Source organism: Cyprinodon tularosa, unplaced genomic scaffold, assembly GCF_016077235.1.
Source record: "Cyprinodon tularosa strain WSP-4 unplaced genomic scaffold, ASM1607723v1 ctg1, whole genome shotgun sequence".
NCBI classification, from domain to species: domain Eukaryota; kingdom Metazoa; phylum Chordata; class Actinopteri; order Cyprinodontiformes; family Cyprinodontidae; genus Cyprinodon; species Cyprinodon tularosa.
The window spans coordinates 710,347-728,333 of record NW_024037781.1 but is presented as its reverse complement, the minus strand read 5'-3'; the positions used below and the strand labels follow the sequence as shown (position 1 = coordinate 728,333).

Genomic DNA, 17,987 nt, shown 5'->3' with positions numbered 1-17,987 from the left:
CTAAATGGATCTTTCATGATCCCTGAGGGAGGAAACAGATGCTCGACAAATCAAATAAACTGATTAATAAATGAGGGGAACACTTTCATCAGGTTTAAACAAATCAAATTCATTTTAAGTTTTATAACATGGTGAGGCATGCCAAGCTGTTGTAATCTGTAACACAGCTAGGTTTATTTTATTATTTTATGTTAAAGTTATGGGTTATCTTACTTCCATCCATCCCTGCTGGGATAAAGCGTGACAGAAAGCATTAAGAATGAAACAAATATCTTAACTTTGTGCGTTCAGATGAGTTTGCTCATCAGTGTAATATTACCGGTCATAACTGAATTTAGAATTTGTTATGATGATTTTATTTTAACTGCATTTTCTGCTAAATATGTAAGCTAATTACTCCAAAATGAATTTTCAGGGCCATGCTGCGTTTTTGTAGAAAAATCAACAGCATGAGTACTCATATAGAGTTCAGGTTGGGTTTAGGAGGTTCAGGAGCAGCAATGTAAAGCAATTCTAAGGAATAAAAATATCTAAATTCATATTAAGTTATCTTTTTAAAGATATTGTGGAGGATTTTTTAAAAGACCCGCCCTCTCCTCTTTAAGATGAAAATGCGGGTGCAAGAGCATGCACAAGCCCATTTCTCCTTGTGCACGCCCTGTTTAAAATGTGCTGTTCTCATTGCTCATACAAGCTTACTATGTCCACATACAGCAGGGATTATAGAGTGGACTTTATAGTGAACTCGGTTAACTGACCATTTGGACAGATGATCAATGCTTTTTGCTTTGTTTGTCACGTAACTCCTCTGTGCGGTGCATGTTTTATCTTTGTTAATAGTTGCCACTATAGGGTAACTGTGACACTAAATCCCATTAAGCTTTGCATGGAGAGCTCTCCGCAGAAAGCATTACGGGATATATCTGCCTCCTCCGAGGCCTTTCTTTTCTTCTCATACACTTCGTAGAAACTTTTTCTCTTACGACCCTCGACCATTTTCAAAGAACCACTGTGAGAAAGGTGAGCTTCAGCGATTGTTTGAAACCATAGCTCACCACACATACCGGTATGTGGCTTAAAGTGCACATGCGCAGAAAAAGTTAGCTAACAGGATGAGCACGTGGTACGGCCTTATGTAAACATATTACTAGAATGATTGACAATTAGGAGGACCACTTATTTAGATGATCAACCTGGAAATAAAAGATCGTCCTCCATACCTTTAAGTTTGAGCATGCCGACTAGGGCTGAAACTAACAATGAATTGCAAATTGATTAAACTGTTGGATTTTTTTTTCAATTAATCAATTAATAATCAGATATCCAAAGGTTCATTAAAGAAGAATGTTAATAAATTAACCCTGGTGAAACCAAATGTTTCCATTTGATGAGTTCTGGATTGAACATATTGACAGACAATAAAAAGGTTTTATTTATCTTAAATGCAAAATTTTTACATATTTTCTTACAATTTTGATATAATTACTGCTCTATTTGGTTGCTCTGTCAGCTAAAGGCATGTTTTACAGTCTCTATACTCCATTTAACAATTAATCGATTAATAAATAAGTTGACTAATTCAATAATCGATTAATCATGATATGATTCCTAGTGCTGACACCTGTGCGACTCGGTGCAACAGCGCTGGTCAGAACTGGAGCTAATTTTTCAAAGTTTACCTAAATCCAAAGGGCTTTTAAATCCCAATGTAGGTTGTAGGTTTGTTACGTCTTTTAATAGAGCACACAGAATACTGTATTATCACTGGTTTTCTACAGAATAAGTAATCAAAAAATTACTTTTGTTTTCCTGAAGTTATAAATGTGACCAAGTTAAAGTCTTCAAAAAAAAAAATTTAATTATGCCACTGCATCCAAAAAAAAAGAACTTTAAGGTTTTTACACTATTTACACAAGTTGGTGTTTGTTGGCATTAGAAAGCCTCTGTTTCAGGCACATCTGTACAATAAAACGCCTGTTTAAACAGTAGAAAGGAAGAAAAATTGATAACATTCAGTAAAAAAAAAAAGATTTTTCTATATATTTTCAAATATTAGGAATATCTTCAGGAAAGGTATCGCTGCAACGACTAACTGTATACGGAACAGCAGTGTTAGTGGAATAAGTAACTCTTTTTCCACATATATGTGCTTTCTTCCAGGGCAAGTAAAAACACAGCCCGGGATGATTATTTGCCTACTGCCTGCCTCTCTCTCTTACCCTCTTTGTATGTCATTTCCATTTTTTTAATCCTCCCCCAGCTGCCTTTCTAAGGTTTCGTGCTCTTTGTTCAGTGTAGTGTAATGACTAGTCGCTATGGCCAGAGGGCAGCTAAAAAGGGGATGCTGTCATATTTGCTGGCGTTGCGCTCTGTAGAGCTATTACTGTAATGGTAAGGAAAGAGGAAAGGAGGGAATGTAGGTTTAAACCCACAGAACTGCAAGCATAAATATGCTTTGTAGTCCAGTGATTTGGGAGTTCCTTTGAGCCATAAATAATCATGTGGGATCACAAGCTTGTGTTGCGTTCTTTGCCTGCAGGGCAGGTGGAGTTTTACAATATGCTCTAACAACGTTTGTGGTTTCTCTCTCTGTTTAACATGAGGTATTTAGTGGGTTTAAGATATGCCTTCTAAAATTAAGCTTGTGTTGAAAATTGTTAGATTCATTGATCCACGGTTATACTTCTTTTTTAAATATGTATATGACAAATTTTTTCCAAAAATATGAGTTGACATTTAGATGCGAATGTGGAACAAACAATCAAGATGTTAAAATGACCAAATTAATGTGGCCCGCCAAAGCTTTATTTGATGATAATTAAAGGTATTATGGAGGATGTTCTTTTTTTATCATCAAAATAAGTGGTCATTCTGGTGATATGTTTACATAAGGCCATTCAACGTGCTCGGTGGTGAGTCTGACATAGTGGAAAAATTGTAAATCTTGTATGAACGATGCAAACTTTTAAACAGGATTTGGCTCGTGCACGCTCTAGCACACGTTTCACAGGCGTTCCCTCTCAGGAATGGGTACAGGGCTGTTCATGAGTATTTTTTTAAAGTGGAGAGGACGACTTTTCAAAAATTCACTAAAATCCTCCACTATACCTTGTAATGTAACCATTTTGTTTTTTAAATTATTTAAGCATTCAACTTTATAATTTTTATTTTTTTATCATAATAGTGGAGTAGTGATTTGTCTCAATGCTTAGAGACCTAAGAAACCGGCAAATTATATGAGCAGTGTGGCTGCTCATATAATTTGCCACACTGCTGAATGACTCCTTTGGACAAAAAGCATTAATTACCGCAGGAATTCTGATGATATTTACCCAGAAAAACTTTTCTGATGTAATTCTGAAAATATGTTTTTTCCCTGGTGCCCACTGGTGTTATAAGCATTTCTCCCAATGACTGTACTGTTGAGAAATGTGATGTCAGGAAGCCATTTAGTGGTTTCGTATGTCTTACTTTTCTCCACTTAATCACTCTGTGTTAGAATTAAAGTACTAATAATAGGATTATTTACCTCTTTTTAACACATGGGGTCCTAATGCCTCAAATTTTTGGAAGGAAGTGAAGTTAGGATATTTTTTGGACAGAATCTGCAATGAAATGTTTCCATATAGTGAATCAGATAGATGTAGTAATATCCCGCTACATGTAATTATTGCTCATTAATATGCAGTTAAAGCATTTGGGGACATTTATGGATTGTATTTGATCTAGAATTCCAAGAAAAAAAATATGTTCTTTTTAAGAGAAATTATGCACACATGGTTTGGCTGTTGACTCCCTGCTTGAGCAGAGTTTCTTAACCCGCTAGATTAGTTGTGTCATGTGTCATCAACTAGCTGCGCATTTTTGCTTCACATACATTAAACAATCTTTATGTTTGATAACCCTGGCCAAAATGTTTTACCAACAGGGGTAAATCTTATTTTTTTATTGTTTATAATTGAACTGGTGATTTAAGAACAAAGTGCTTGTGACCTGTGCTCTGAGAGAGGCCACACCACTCTAAGCTACCCCTTTTTGAAAGTCAAATTTTGTCAATAAATCATCTCTTTCTCCACACATAGAGAATGACAGCCTTTAAGAGCTATTTACTATTTTTTAAAGGAGTTAATGTTGGTTTAGTTTATACGGATTGTAAAAAGAAAAAGAAAAAATTGTTTAGGAAGAAAGCAATTGATCGTTAGTATAAGGGAAAGCCTATGTTCAGTGTGACATCTTCAAATGCACATTTGCCCTACAACAATTTTAAACATTTAGATCTGATAAGAGATAATAAAGAAATAAATAGGGATCATAACCTTATTGTAATCTCTGTAATCCCTATTTTAAATCTGGGAAGTATCTGATTTTTATAACTAGTTTAAAATTGGGCAGAGTAATTAGAAGTAAGAACCCAGTACATGAAAGAATGTGAGTCAAAATAAAATCGGGTAGTTCTGTTTCGCAAGGTGAAAGATGTTCCAATTTAAAACGTTTTCTTTAAAAAAAGGAAGTGCTGGTCCTGAATAGAAACAATGCTGAAATGATATTTTGTGATTTACAGGTTTTTGAGAAATTTATTTTTGTTTCCCTTGCTTCTCGAATAAAGCTAATGAGACCCAAACAGAACTTGTTTTGTTCCACAGGTGTTCATTGCCATCTAAGAAGTTGACCCTTGTCATTGTACAATTAATCAGTAATGCGTCATCCAACATTAAGCAGAGGATGTTTTTGTTGTATTTTTTTATTGCTCATTGCTAAAAAAAAAAATAAAAATATTCATTTATACACTCTCTAAATCAACATATTGAAGCCCAATAATTGTCAGGTTTTAAAAATAGTTTGGATCAAATTTGCTTCAGTAGGCATATAGGAGCAAAACTGGAGAGATGGTTGCGTATCTGTTGTGACGGCAGTGCAGACTGTAGACAGAGGGACAGTATTGTGTTGTTTGGCCGAGATGATGATGCCACCATCTATTCAGTAAATCAGGGCTCAGTGCCAAAGATGAGCAAGCCCAAAGCCATTGTTTTCTCTACCGTAAAGAGGGAAACAGTACTGGCTATAAATTAGAGAATAATATCAAGTCACTTAGGCTGAAAAAATATTGATCTGGTTGTTACGTAATAGAGAGAGGGTGGCAACAATGAGACAAGAACACTGACAATATCAAAGGTTTTGCAGGGGCAGAATTGACTAGTCTCAACCAGTCGTATAAAGGGAAACTCACACCAGATGCATGACAGTGCTTAAAGGCAGTATGCCTGGATTATATGTGTAACAGCATTCTGTTTTGAACAGTTCAATTATTTACACTAGATGCGTGTTACAATAACTCAACACCAGCATTATGCCTGTTCATGCAGTATGCTACGCTGCACCTACTTCTAGGCTGAGCTTCTAATTTCAGGCTCCTGTTTGGAAAGAAAGAATCAGGAAAACATCAGATGTCAAGAACTTGTCAACCCTCTATTTGGTGCTCTTTCTGCAAAATGAGATACAAATCCTAAAGTTGTTCATTCAGGTGCGCCCCATCTGAAGTTCTTTATAGTTTTGAAAAGCTAGAATATACTATTTCTAATCAGATGATCAAGACACATAATTTTTGGTGATCAAAACATAGGATTTCTTACCCATGTTGATTATATTACTTAGTCATGTAGTGAAAGTTCTTGTCTGCTTAGAAAGCTGTTTCTGTGGAGTGTACTTTGTAGTTTCTGGTATTAATTTTCCATTTATTAAATATCCACATAAGCCACGCCGCCTATGTCATGCACCTGGTGAATTTACATTCTAAGGTTTTACCTGGACTCTATAGATGTTGCACCGGCATTCCAAATCTATGCATACCATTGCCAAAAGTTTGGCTGTATCTCCCAGCCACGAGAGGTGAACAAGATGACAAGATGCCACGAGAGGTGAACAACATAACTATTTTATGCAATGAGGAACACGATGAGTATGGCCAAAGCACTACAAAGTGACCCCCAGTGGGCCACTAGCAATGATGTCTGTGACTAAACGAATACAAACAGACTTCATGAGGGAGGTTTGAGGGCCCATTTTCGTCTAGTAGGCACTGTGCTGACTGCCTGGCCAAAGATCTTTAGAATATGCAGGTTCAGCACTGGCACGCTGTCCTTTTTGAAGACGGGGCCAGGTTCACTCCGAGCTCATATGACAGACTTGAAAGGATCGGGAGAAGTGGAGAACTTTATGGTCCCTGCAAATTGTTTAGCACGATCAGTTTGGTGGAGGGTAGGTGTTGGTTTTGGGATGCCTAACCATGGGGGACTTCTGCACCTGGAGGAGAAACTAGGGCATCCTGAATGCCATTGGGTATAGGGGGGAAATACACCAATTTCATACCCTTTTCTGGTGCCGTGGGTTCTGGGTTTCTGCTTGTGCACGATAATACTAATATAGTATGCAGAATATGCAGACAGTTTCTAGAGAATGAAGGGATTGGTATCATTGGCTGCCCTCCATTTTCCATAGAACAAAATCCAATAGAACATCTTTGGGGGCTCATGTTTTGGTCCATCCAACACAACCAGGTTGTACATCACATGGCCCAGAAGCTCATTGATGTCCAGATGAAGATCTGGGAGGAGATGGACCAAGTAATGACTTTTGAGTTGCTGTAATGATATTTCAGCAAATATGGTCCAGCCTGTCACACAGTTAAATATTTTTAGTTAGATTAAGCCTTCTGGGGATGGATAAATGTCTCTTTCAACAAATGATGAGGAAAGCATGTTTTTTCTGACACATTACCCTCTCCTTATCAGAATTAATATCCACATAATTGTATTTTTCATCTGAGATCTGATGTATTTTTAAAGGTCTCCTTCAACTGTATGAGACCTGTATTGAAACTGCAACAAGGACGCATTTTCAGGAGTCAAGAGGGTTTCATCTAAGCCAAGAAATCCTGTAAACATCAGTAATATTCTAACATATGACCTCTTCCAACCAGCCTTAATTCCAGCTTTGGGTGTGGGGATGGGTACATACCAGGACACTCCTGGCCCTGTGACCCAGTTGTTGTTTCAGCCCAACATGTGTGTGTGTGTCAGCCGCTGGCCCATGTGCTTCAGATACCACACAGCAGGGACAGATGGAGCTTTGGTAAACCCAGACTGTAAAGCCAGATAATAGAGCTTGGATTCCCCCTCACACACACGTGCAAACATATATGCAGAAAAGCTGATGGACTGTTGCTTCCCTTTTTATAAAAACACCCAGCTGGTCATGTCTCTGTTGCCATTTGATGCCAGTAGGGTGACTTTTGACTTCATGCCATGAATTCACAAAAAACATCCCCTTTATTACTGAAAGCTTATACTTTATTCATTGATCCCTAAAATTCTTCTATAAATTTAACTTTTTAAGTTTTGAATGTAAGAAGAATTGAAGATATACCAAAACACCTTTAATATAGACCTTTGTCTGTAGGTCAGTTGCAGCCAGGAAATTATTAGTGTACATTAATAAATAACATTGACACCCATTAAGGTCAATTTATGCTCCAGGTCTCCAGTTGTTCCTGCATGTCCAGGTCCTTTATGTCCAACTACACCAGGCTTGTTTTTGTTAGGATAACTCCAAGCTAGGGGTCTTGTGCGTCCATTAACGTGTGCTTGAGCAAACATCAGATGGCTTCCCGGCTTCCTGTGGCTTTGAACTTTGACCTGCCACCAGAGCCGCTGGCCGTCATAAAGAGCGGAGCAGCTGGCTGCTGTCTTTGTACTGCTGGTGTGTGTGAGTTTGTGTGTTTAGCAGCAAAAAAACCTGTAGGAACATGACTTCTGCACAAAAGATGAGGCTGTGAGGTTATAATGGAGATAATACCGATCTGTCTTTACAGGATTCAGCCAAAACATTTCCTTCCTTCCCCTTCTAAGTCCCAAAATAAGCAGTGGTTTTACGTGTTTCACAAATTAAGATTTTAAAAAGAAAGCCGTACATTGGCAAGGAATTCACACGTGGAGTTGGAAGTTCAGGACTGTAACAGTGCCTGTAATTAAGTGTTTAACTGTAAACGTGATACGGTTATGTAGGAGCTGAAACAGATGTTCACTTGCTTGTTTTCCATGTAACAATGAGTCACCTGCTAGAGACAGCAAAAAAATACTTTTGAAGTCTAGAAATGTGACAAAAGATTATCACCACATTTGGACAATACTAGAGTAGCTGCTTAGGATTTTCCATCTTAGAAAATTTAATTCAATTCAGTTTATCTCTATAGCGTCAATTCACCACACATGTCATCTCAATGCACTTTACAGAGCCAATTCATCCAAATCATTCAATCAAATTGATTGAAAGTTTTCTATCTAAAAAAAAAAAAACAGGTGATTGCATCGACTCATTGATTTGAAGGCAATCCCGCACACCAAGCATGCTTGTAGTGACAGTAGAGAGGAAAAGTCCCTTTTAACAGGAAGAAACCTCCAGCAGAACCAGGCTCAGTGTGAGCAACCAGCTGCCGAGGCCGACTGGGGTTCAAGGAGACAGAAGCACATAGAAAAAGAAGCAGAGATACAAAAGGAAACTGTCAAACAACTCCACCGGCGCCCTGTCCAGGAAACACACAGCCAGACAGATGAGGTCCGAGTCAGCTCCCATGTTAGAGGATGAAGAGAGCACATCCAGCCAATCACAGTCCGATAAACAGAACTACACTGAAAAACAGGCTGAGCTTGAACATCTATAAACAAAGGTGTTGATCATAGCAGCATAACTGATATTTCTCTCCAGTAGGGTGTCATAGCTAAACATGAACAGACCAGATGAAGCTACTAAGAGAAAAAGCAGAGAGAGAATGGTGTTAGATTGTACTAACAAATTCTACAGAGTGGTGAATACAGATAGAATGATGAAAGAAGAGTGCCCATGTCCTCCAGCAGTCTAAGCCTATAGCAGCATAACTACCGTATTTTCACGACTATTAGGCGCATATAAACTTATTTTTTTCCCCTCAAAATGTGTGGCGCGCCCTATAGTGCGTTGCGCCCTGTGTGTTGTTACTGCGGACTTTGTTGAGACCACCATGAGAACGTTAAAGGGGGAAGTGTGGGCGTGGATTGTGTATAAAAGAACAGGTATGTGCTTTATGCAGAACTCCTCATCTCCTCATTGAGGAGATGATGAAAGAGTGGCTGAGGGAGGTGTATGTAAGGAGTCCAGGTGGTTTTTTTCCCACGCATCACCATCGCTGTTAATCTTTGACTCCATGCGTGCCCATCTCACAGCTGATGTGGAAAAACATATTCCGGGAGGTCTGACAAAGCAACCGCTCGACATCTGTGTGAACCAGCCGCTCAAAGTAATGCTGCGTTCACACCGGACACAACAAGAGCAGCAAAATCGCGTCTGCTGCTTCCTTTTTGCTGCTTGTACCAGTTTAGTTCTGACGCGTGGCTGAAGCAGCTTTGCTGCTCTGGCTGCGTGGTGCAAAGTGTGTCTGACGCGCGTTGGGCGGAGCTACCCTATCCTTTCTTTGCCTTGCAGCTATATTTGCTGTGATCAGTGGGAATAAAGTAGTTTAAATATGTTTTAAAGTGAGAAAGTCCACCTGAAAACTTAAAGCTACAGTGTGTAATTTTCAGCGACATCTAGCGGTCAGACTGCAGACCGCAGCAACATGAACATCTCCCCCCCACCGCTTCTCCCCCCCAACAGTACGGCGAGCGTTACAGGACAAAATGTCTTCCATCACCTACCTTCTCAAGTGATGAGGTTTATTTACATAGATAATTTTACAGATAGTATTTCATTAGTCTGTGTAGGGTATAGATTTCATGTAGACTTTAGATAATAAATATACCCGTTATTTTTTCTACGTCGTTGTGACGTTTTGGTGAGCTGCTTTGCATGGTGATATAAACAGACGAAGTAATTGTAGTCATTAGTTTAACAGCGAGATTGTGTTCGCTGGAAGAATATATATTCCCCGTTTACAGAGTCCAAGTCATGTTTGTGGCACGGGGGTTACAAGGCGAGGAAGAGGGAGAAGAAGAGGGCGAGGGCATGCAGCTAGGGCCAGGCGAGGGAGGGGTGCCAGCGGGGTGAGAGCAGAGGAGGAAAGGCTTGAAGATCTCCAAAGGAGCCGGAGAGAAGTAACCGAGGTATATATCCAGAAAATGATTTTACAGAAAATTACTGAATCATTACCTGTGAAACGTCAGGGACGTTGCTGAGTAAGTATACTGGAGAGTAACAGCATCATCACGCAGCATGTTATTGTTTTAGACAGGTCTGAGCATCCTGTACTCCAAAAACTGCAGTGATATTAGACAATTGTGTGTGTAGGATTAATTACCTGTCCAAGAGAAAACTGGCAACTTGAGCGTCACTTTGAAAACCTTTTTCCTCCATCAGTGACTTCCATCGTGTAAATGCCCTGCCAATGTTGATCTGTGTTTTTTGTCGTTTCTTGTCACGCTTGCGTTTATTCTCGTCATGTTTCCGCTTCTTAGATGACGGGGGTTCGGTGTCCGCCGCTTTTCGTTGTGATACAGAGTAGGCATGATCCTCCATTCGTCTGATGTTTGGCCACACAGTGCCAAACAGTTTGCAAAGTCACTCACGCCTGCCGCCTTGTTCACCTTTCTTGTTACTGAGGCGCAGTATACCTGCTTCTTCTTCTTCTTCTTTGGTTTCAGGCAGACTAAACGCTTCTCGGGCATAATACTGCCATCTACTGTTCAGTACCGTCTCAGTTCATCTCTCTCAACTTGCCGTAGTTATTTTCGAGCGTAATGGGAGATCTCGCAATCGCTAGTTTGTTGCCTCTGCGCTTGCCGTAGAGCAAAGATGTCAGCCTCCATGGCTGCGAGACCCGCTCCTATGTAATTATAAATAACGAATTCTAAGGCAACGCAAATATTAAGGTTAAGAGGCTGAGCTCGTAGATGATGATAAATAACATAGTTATGTATAATATATTAAATTTCTGACTTTATATCCCTGTAATTATTACACACTGTAGCTTTAATCATTGCAGTCAGTTCATCCAGATTACAATCCCACCTTCCAATATTAAATATTTATAATAATTAAATGTTTCAGAGGAGTGATCACAGCGCTCTGTGTCATCAGCGATGTGTCTGTCTCACGGCCAACTCCCAGGTTTGATTAATATTTTGTAATAAATACATGAATAAAGCACAAACACACTCAGTTTTGCTCCCGCTCTATTTTTAAATATGCAGTATTTAAATGTAGTAGAGAATATGTACCGGTATATAAAACCCGCGCCCTATAGTCCGGTGCGCCTTATGTGGGTGTTAAATACAGTAATGGCACACATAACTGAGACTGCGCCTTTTAGTACGGTGCGCCTTATGGTTGTGAATATACGGTATAGAGATAGCTCAGCCTAATCTGAGCCACTCTAACTATAAGCTTTATCAAGTAGGAAAGTTATAAGCCTAGCCTTAGAAGTAGACAAGGTGTCATCCTCACAAATCAGTCTATTATAAGAAATACTTATTTATTTCAGTGAATCAGATGATAAAAAAAAAAATTTCTGCATGCACTGAATTTAGTAGGAGTTAAGGAGGAGGATGTTCTAATCGGTTTTGATGCACCTTTAGCAGATTTGGGTAATAAAAAAACAAAAGTCATATTCTGTTGTTTCACTTTAGCTAAAAAAAAGGGATTCCTAGTAGTTGAAGTAGTACTGACCGCATTTTTTCATCACTTGCTATCGGTTAACAGAAGTTTGTTGGCATTTTTAAATGTAGGAGATAAATGTTTGAAGAAATTCAACGGTTGTTGGAAAATGTTGTGCTGCTCCTGAGCTTCTGGTGGCAGGCGGATCACATCCAACGTATCGGCTACCTGCAGGCCAACACATAAAATATGTAGAGACGTTCAATGAAACCCTGTCCGTCATGTCACCCTAACCCTCTACGACGCATTTCTCCATCCCGTCTCCTCTTTGTCCGTCCACCCTTCTATCGTCATGCTTTTCTCTGTGCAGAAAGCAAAGCTTCAGCCGAAAAGGCCGAAGAAATGGAGTTTATTGAAACATGTGGCTTTCTCATATTGAAATTTAAGAAATTGTTGCAAACAAGTTCCTGTATGATGTTTGGTTTATTCTGGGGTAAAAATTTTAGAGACAAAGATCAAGAAGATCTCTGATGAATCAAATGTTGACCTTTTTATTGATGTGATATTCACTCTTAAGTAAAAACGTTGCTGGTATGTGTCGATATTTTTTTTGTGAAGACTCTGAGAAAAAGGATGAATGAAATGTGGAAGGGGTGTCAGAGCCCTGGGGGAAGGGAATGAGAAGGCAGGGGGGGGGAATTCTTTCTAGCCCTCCCACATAATCACTATTTGTGTTTAGCAGCATTGGCCCACTTCTGCTCTGTGTGTAATGTGTGTGTGTGTTTTTGATGTTTGGGGAGTAAAGGGGTTCCTCTGCAGCTCGTAGTTTAATTTTATTCAGTCCAACAAGGACAAAGCAAGGTTTTCGGGTTGCAGCAGCAGTGAAAAGCCGCCCGACGCCTGAATGTCTAATAGATTTGCACCGTTCCCCTGCTATACCAGGGCAGAAGCTTGTTTCAGCTTCATCAAATCATTTTTTTTTTCTCAAATTCAAATATGTTGTCACCCACACAAAGCAGGTAGCTCAAAGGACATAAAAAATTAAAAAAATCAAAATGACTGATTTTATGTAATGAAAGGACATTATTGATATCAGAAATGGAACTAGTCCCATTTAACGCAAATTAAAAAAAAAATCGTAAGTAATAATATTTTCGACAAACTGTAAATAGTTTAACGTAAAGTTTAAATGTTTTAGTAAAATTGTGTACTGCTTTACCTTTATCTGTTGCTAGAATATATGTACTTGTCAAATAAAACTCAATAAGTGAATTTCTATTGTGCAAAAATGATTTTACTCTGCATTGTGATCTGTTAGTTGGTTTTTATATTAACTAGATTTCTTTACAATTGTCCTTTTTGCTTAATTCTTTTAAATACATGCTTTACTATTCTTACTATTGTTTAGTCAAATACCTTTATGACTTGTCTGACTTTCCACAATCTATAAAGGACTTTCTATGAAAAATAAATCCAGGAAAACCAGGTTTGGGGTACTTTTAGACGATTAAAGTCAGCAGTGGGTTTTTCATTGGTTCCATCTAGAAAGGAAATGCAGCTAAACACAGTAGCACTGCGCATCAAGTACTTTTCTATGTAAAAAAAAAGTAAGACAGCTCTGAGAAAATTGTCAGAGAGTGCTCTATCAGTATCCTGATGCATCTCAATAATTGGGTAGAAAATTTCTAAAAGCTGAGTATGTCTTCTGGACAGGCTCTTTGTTGAAATATTTCATCCTTTCTCTATGAAACGTACATTTTAGAGAGAAGACTTGCTCACCCACACCAAACAGTATTGATAAGCTCCCCTCTCTAAAGCGAGGGGTACCTTCAATAGAAAGAGCCCTGTCAAAGCCTTCAAAGCAAGAGGTACAGTCAGACATGAAACCACATGGTTTGGAAGAATTTGTCTTAAAAAAAAAAAAAAAAAAAGTGAAAAAAAGACCCAGAAGAACAAAACTACTAGAGCTTTCTATGAGATTGAAAAACTATGTCAATTCACCATGATCTTGTTGAAACGAATGCACAAAGAGACTCTGAGCTCTGGTCACTTTTACATTAAAAGAAAACCACATAATAATGCATAGAGGTAAAATCAAGAGTTCTCTCATTAACTGTCCAGAAGAGAGATGCAGCAAATCAGAAAGCGAGGACTACTTTCTATGCTAAGAAAAACAAAATAACACCGCCAGCAGTGGCTGTTGGCATTAATAAATAACTAGAACTATAATATATAGTAGTAAACTAGAACTTTTTTTTAATTATCCTTTTTTTAGATTTTATATCTTTGATTTCAGGAGTTAATTTTACTGTGGCTTGCAGTTGTTGTCGGGCTGCTTTGAGGTCTTTTTTTAACACAAATAGAAATTCATCTGAAGTCAAAGACTAATGTTACGTGTCAGGCTGTGATCCAGAGCTGGAGTCCTGGTCCAATCTGCCAGCTGCTTACGACACACTGAGACACACAGGCTGCAGCATGGAGATCAGATGTCCTCTGATGCTGAGTATTTACCACTTTTCCTTTTAGACTCCTTGAAATTCATGAGTACAGCTTTGAATCCGAACACAGATAGTTTGCAGACGGGGACCTTTCATTTATTTATTTGGTTATTAGTTTTCATGTTGCAGGAGTTGTTTCTACTTAGGTCTCTACGTAACATGTCTGTTAAGTTGATCTGTATTAGACACGTGTAACCCGCAGCTCTAATCCAATCTTATTTATACCCTCTTGTACTGGGCTACCGTTTCTGATACAATCAAAAAAATAAATAGTTTAAATCTAGAGTTGTGTTTATGATATTAACCCGTATCAAACTGGGACTTTCATCACTGTAAAGCTCTCACTTCTACTTGCTTAGTCAGGATGAAGGGGTTGAAAACCGGAACCATCATGTTTGCTGAGTCTGGACTGCATAACAGACTTCGAGCCTGCAGAACGAGTCACTGTCTAGTCGGTGTGTGCTGACACGTATAGATTAAGAGCCGAGCTCTTAATCTGACAGGGTTTCTCATCATATGGATCAGGTTTGTATCTTAAATGTAGATAATCTATAGAGCTAGTACAGAAATGTTCCACTGTGAAGCCCTAAGTGTGATTAAAGACTAGGGACAAAGGAAGGAAAATATCTGTAAACATCACGTTCCACTGGAATCATAGTATTCTGCAACTTCCAACGGGTTTTCTTCCAAGATTCTCAAGCATTTAGGTGAATCAATCTTCCAGTTAACTCTTGCCAGATTCTCTGTTCTCGCAAAAGAAAAGCATTCCCACAGCATGATGCATCCAGCAACATGTTTTGACATGGAACAGGTGTTTTTTGATGTGGCTGAAAACAGCCACATCAGATCATGTTTGTCCTTTAGTATAAACAGGAGTTCTTCCATGGAGAGAATTTAGTTTCAAAATAGATTTCTGTCTGTAATGCTGTATTTAGATATTTTTTTTATTTTATTTTTTTTGTAATTTAACAAAAGGAAATCATGCATAACTTCAAGTACTTGTAAATGTTCGTTCAAAAACAAAAATACACACGCACATCTGATCTTTACGAATTCAAAAGGGTTCCTTTTAAATTCATGTACACAGATCTCATAAAACACACAGACAAAATTTAAGTTTCACACCAATCAGGTTATGAGTATAAAAGGTTTTTGGGGCACATTTCACGCTTTCAGATAGCTCCCAGGTTGGTGTGTACATGGTGCATTTAAATGCTGGTGTAAAGCTGGGTTATCTGAGTTTTATTCAGAGTCTATCATTTTTTTCCCACTTAAGTTATTTAACATGTGTTTCATGTGAATTGTCTGCATAAATTTAATGTTTTGTATACTTAGGAACCTTTTTGAATTCTTAAATATCAGATCTGTGGGTGTATTTTTATTTTGCATTCATAATTTAAATATACAGTATTTGTGGTTGTTTTGGAAAACACATTTACACTAACTGAAGGGATGCACAAAATATTATTTACAAATTACAAAAAATGTCTAATTTAGCATTACAGATATAAACTTTTATTGAAACAAAATCCTCTCCATATTCTAATGGCTGTCTGGGGAAAAAAATGTTTTCCTTTCCCAGTATGTGCAGATTTGTGGCATGCTTAGCTGGTTGCAATCCTGTTGACATATTCCTCCACCTGAGCTTTGAAGTTCTGCATCTCCCTTGCAATTACCATTGGTGTGCTGCTGCTTCTCTGATTAATACTGTCTTCCCCCAGCCAGTCATTATAGCAGGGCAGCTACGTCCTGTAAGATTAACTGTTGTGCCTTACTCGTTCCATTTCCAGATAATGGATTGAACAGAGCTCTTTAACGTATTTATAGCTTCACCAGAAAGAGAACTGAGGCTGAAACTTTGCTTTTGCTTAAACTAAATGCAAATGTGCATTTTCATAAACAATGCACACCCAATGATGGTCAGAAAAAAAGTTAGTAATGGCAGAGTGCATAAGCTGCATTTCCGCTTGTCTGTTAGTCTATTTTAAGGCTGAAATATAGCTTCCTGCCTGCAGTGGGCTCCTACATGCTCAAGCTTAACCTGGATGCAGAAACAAACTCCTCAATTTGTAAGTTTAATCGGTAGGGCATTCGGTTTTGCGCGGTTATACAGTGATGCATGCTCAATTTCCAATGTGAACAGTTTGTTTGCTTTGCACTTGCATGGTAATTGCTGCAGCTTACTGCCAGCTCCATCATTGTGCCTGAAAACCTCCCAGCTCTCTCTCTCTGTGCCAGCCTTCATCTGCATGCACACACCCCTCAGAGACATTCCCAGTTTTCATTCACAGATGCACACATGGTTTTACGAAGTTGGCACTCTCGGGTCAAAAGCATGGGAGCCGAACGGAAAGGGGCTGGGTGGGCTCTCTATATGTCTGAGTGAACTAAATGAGATTACTGTAATCCATGTTTACCAGGAAAGAGATTAAATGCAAATGCTGTTTGTATCATCCTCTTTCTACCTCACTTTCACCTTACTTTCTGTTTTTTTCTGCAGACATTTCCTCCTTAAATAAAAGGCACATTGTTATAGACTTACACATATTATCAAAAACATAGAGCTTTTCAGTCAGTCTGTATATCAAGACACTCCGCATTCAGATGTGATAACTGTAAATTAATACATATCTTGATCCGCCCTCTTCATCTTTGAGACATGTTGATGAGATAAAAGGATATTCTTTGCTGCATGGTGATTTTCTTTGGTATTTTTGCTTCTGTTTCTCCATCTAGATGACATCCTGCAAAAAGAAGATGGTCCTCTGTTAGCAGCCCAGATTGGCTCTGAACTCCAGAAGCAGTTCGCCATCTTGCCAGGTTGGTTTGATTCACTCATAGTAACTTATTAAATTTAAAGACAACAATGACCCTTTATTTTGAGCTAATTCATTATGTGAGTTCCCAGACTTATTGGTCTGCCTTCCGCATAGAGATGAAAGAATAGAAATGCTGTGCTGGTTAGCAGGAGAATAGCTTGTTGTAAGACCTCTATGTTTATTTTTAAACCTGAACAGGCGTATTTTATAACCTCTCGGTCTATCTTTAGAAAAATATTAGACCAATTATACAATATTCTCTGTATCTGTGTCTGATTATTTCATAGACTTTCTTCTGCAGAGAGACAGGAGGTTATTTATTGCTTAATATGTTTCTGAACACTCCAATTAGGTTAAAGCATAGTTTGGATGAACTGCTTCATTAGATTTATGTTATATGGATTTTGTTTATATTAAACACACCCGTAGTTATTTTTATTTATGTTTTATTTTATTTCATATTTTATTTTTGTTTTAAGTCTCTAAGTCTGTAGAAGTTCACAATTTTTATATATTCTTGCTCTCTGCAATTTCCCATGCAAACTTTGTTTTCTCATGAATGCATCAGTGCGTGAGCTGATATGTGCTCATTATGGATATTAGGCATACATTTGCATCTTCTGGGTGTGCAAAAAATCGTACGGCCTCTGCCTCCCAACTGTCAGTGGTTTCTAATCCTCAATGATAAACAATTTGGTGCGCAACAAATACAACAAAACAGCTTTAACGGAGAAACTTTTAGGCAAACAGGCTTCAAGATGAAAGGAAAGATTTTTGCACGAGAAATGTAATGCTTCGTTTTTTTGTTGAAAAGCCGACTCGGATTAAAGATACAGAGAGCATCTCAATCAAACAGTGGAGCGGAAACAGCACAGAACAAAAAAATTACACACAAATACACCCTCTTTTTTGGGGGGGGGGGATTTTGGGTTGCCATGATGATCACAGCTGCTCTGAGAATAATTTACTGTGGTGATGATATGCTGTGCAGTTTGAGCCTCTGGGGAAAGGAAAGGTCTGCTCTTTGGATGTGGGCCCATTTTCCTTAAGC

At 38.5% G+C, this 17,987-nt stretch overlaps 1 protein-coding gene across 8 annotated transcripts in view; it reads left to right on the top strand.

Annotated features, from left to right (window-relative positions):
• mcf2la (mcf.2 cell line derived transforming sequence-like a) overlaps positions 1–17,987 on the top strand; it is a 72,349-nt gene that overhangs the window by 27,152 nt on the left and 27,210 nt on the right. For all 8 annotated transcript variants that reach the window (XM_038277136.1, XM_038276859.1, XM_038276924.1 and 5 more), the window contains exon 2: positions 16,854–16,937. In XM_038277136.1, the coding sequence (XP_038133064.1) occupies positions 16,854–16,937 (84 nt within the window). The remainder of the gene's footprint in view (positions 1–16,853; positions 16,938–17,987) is intronic.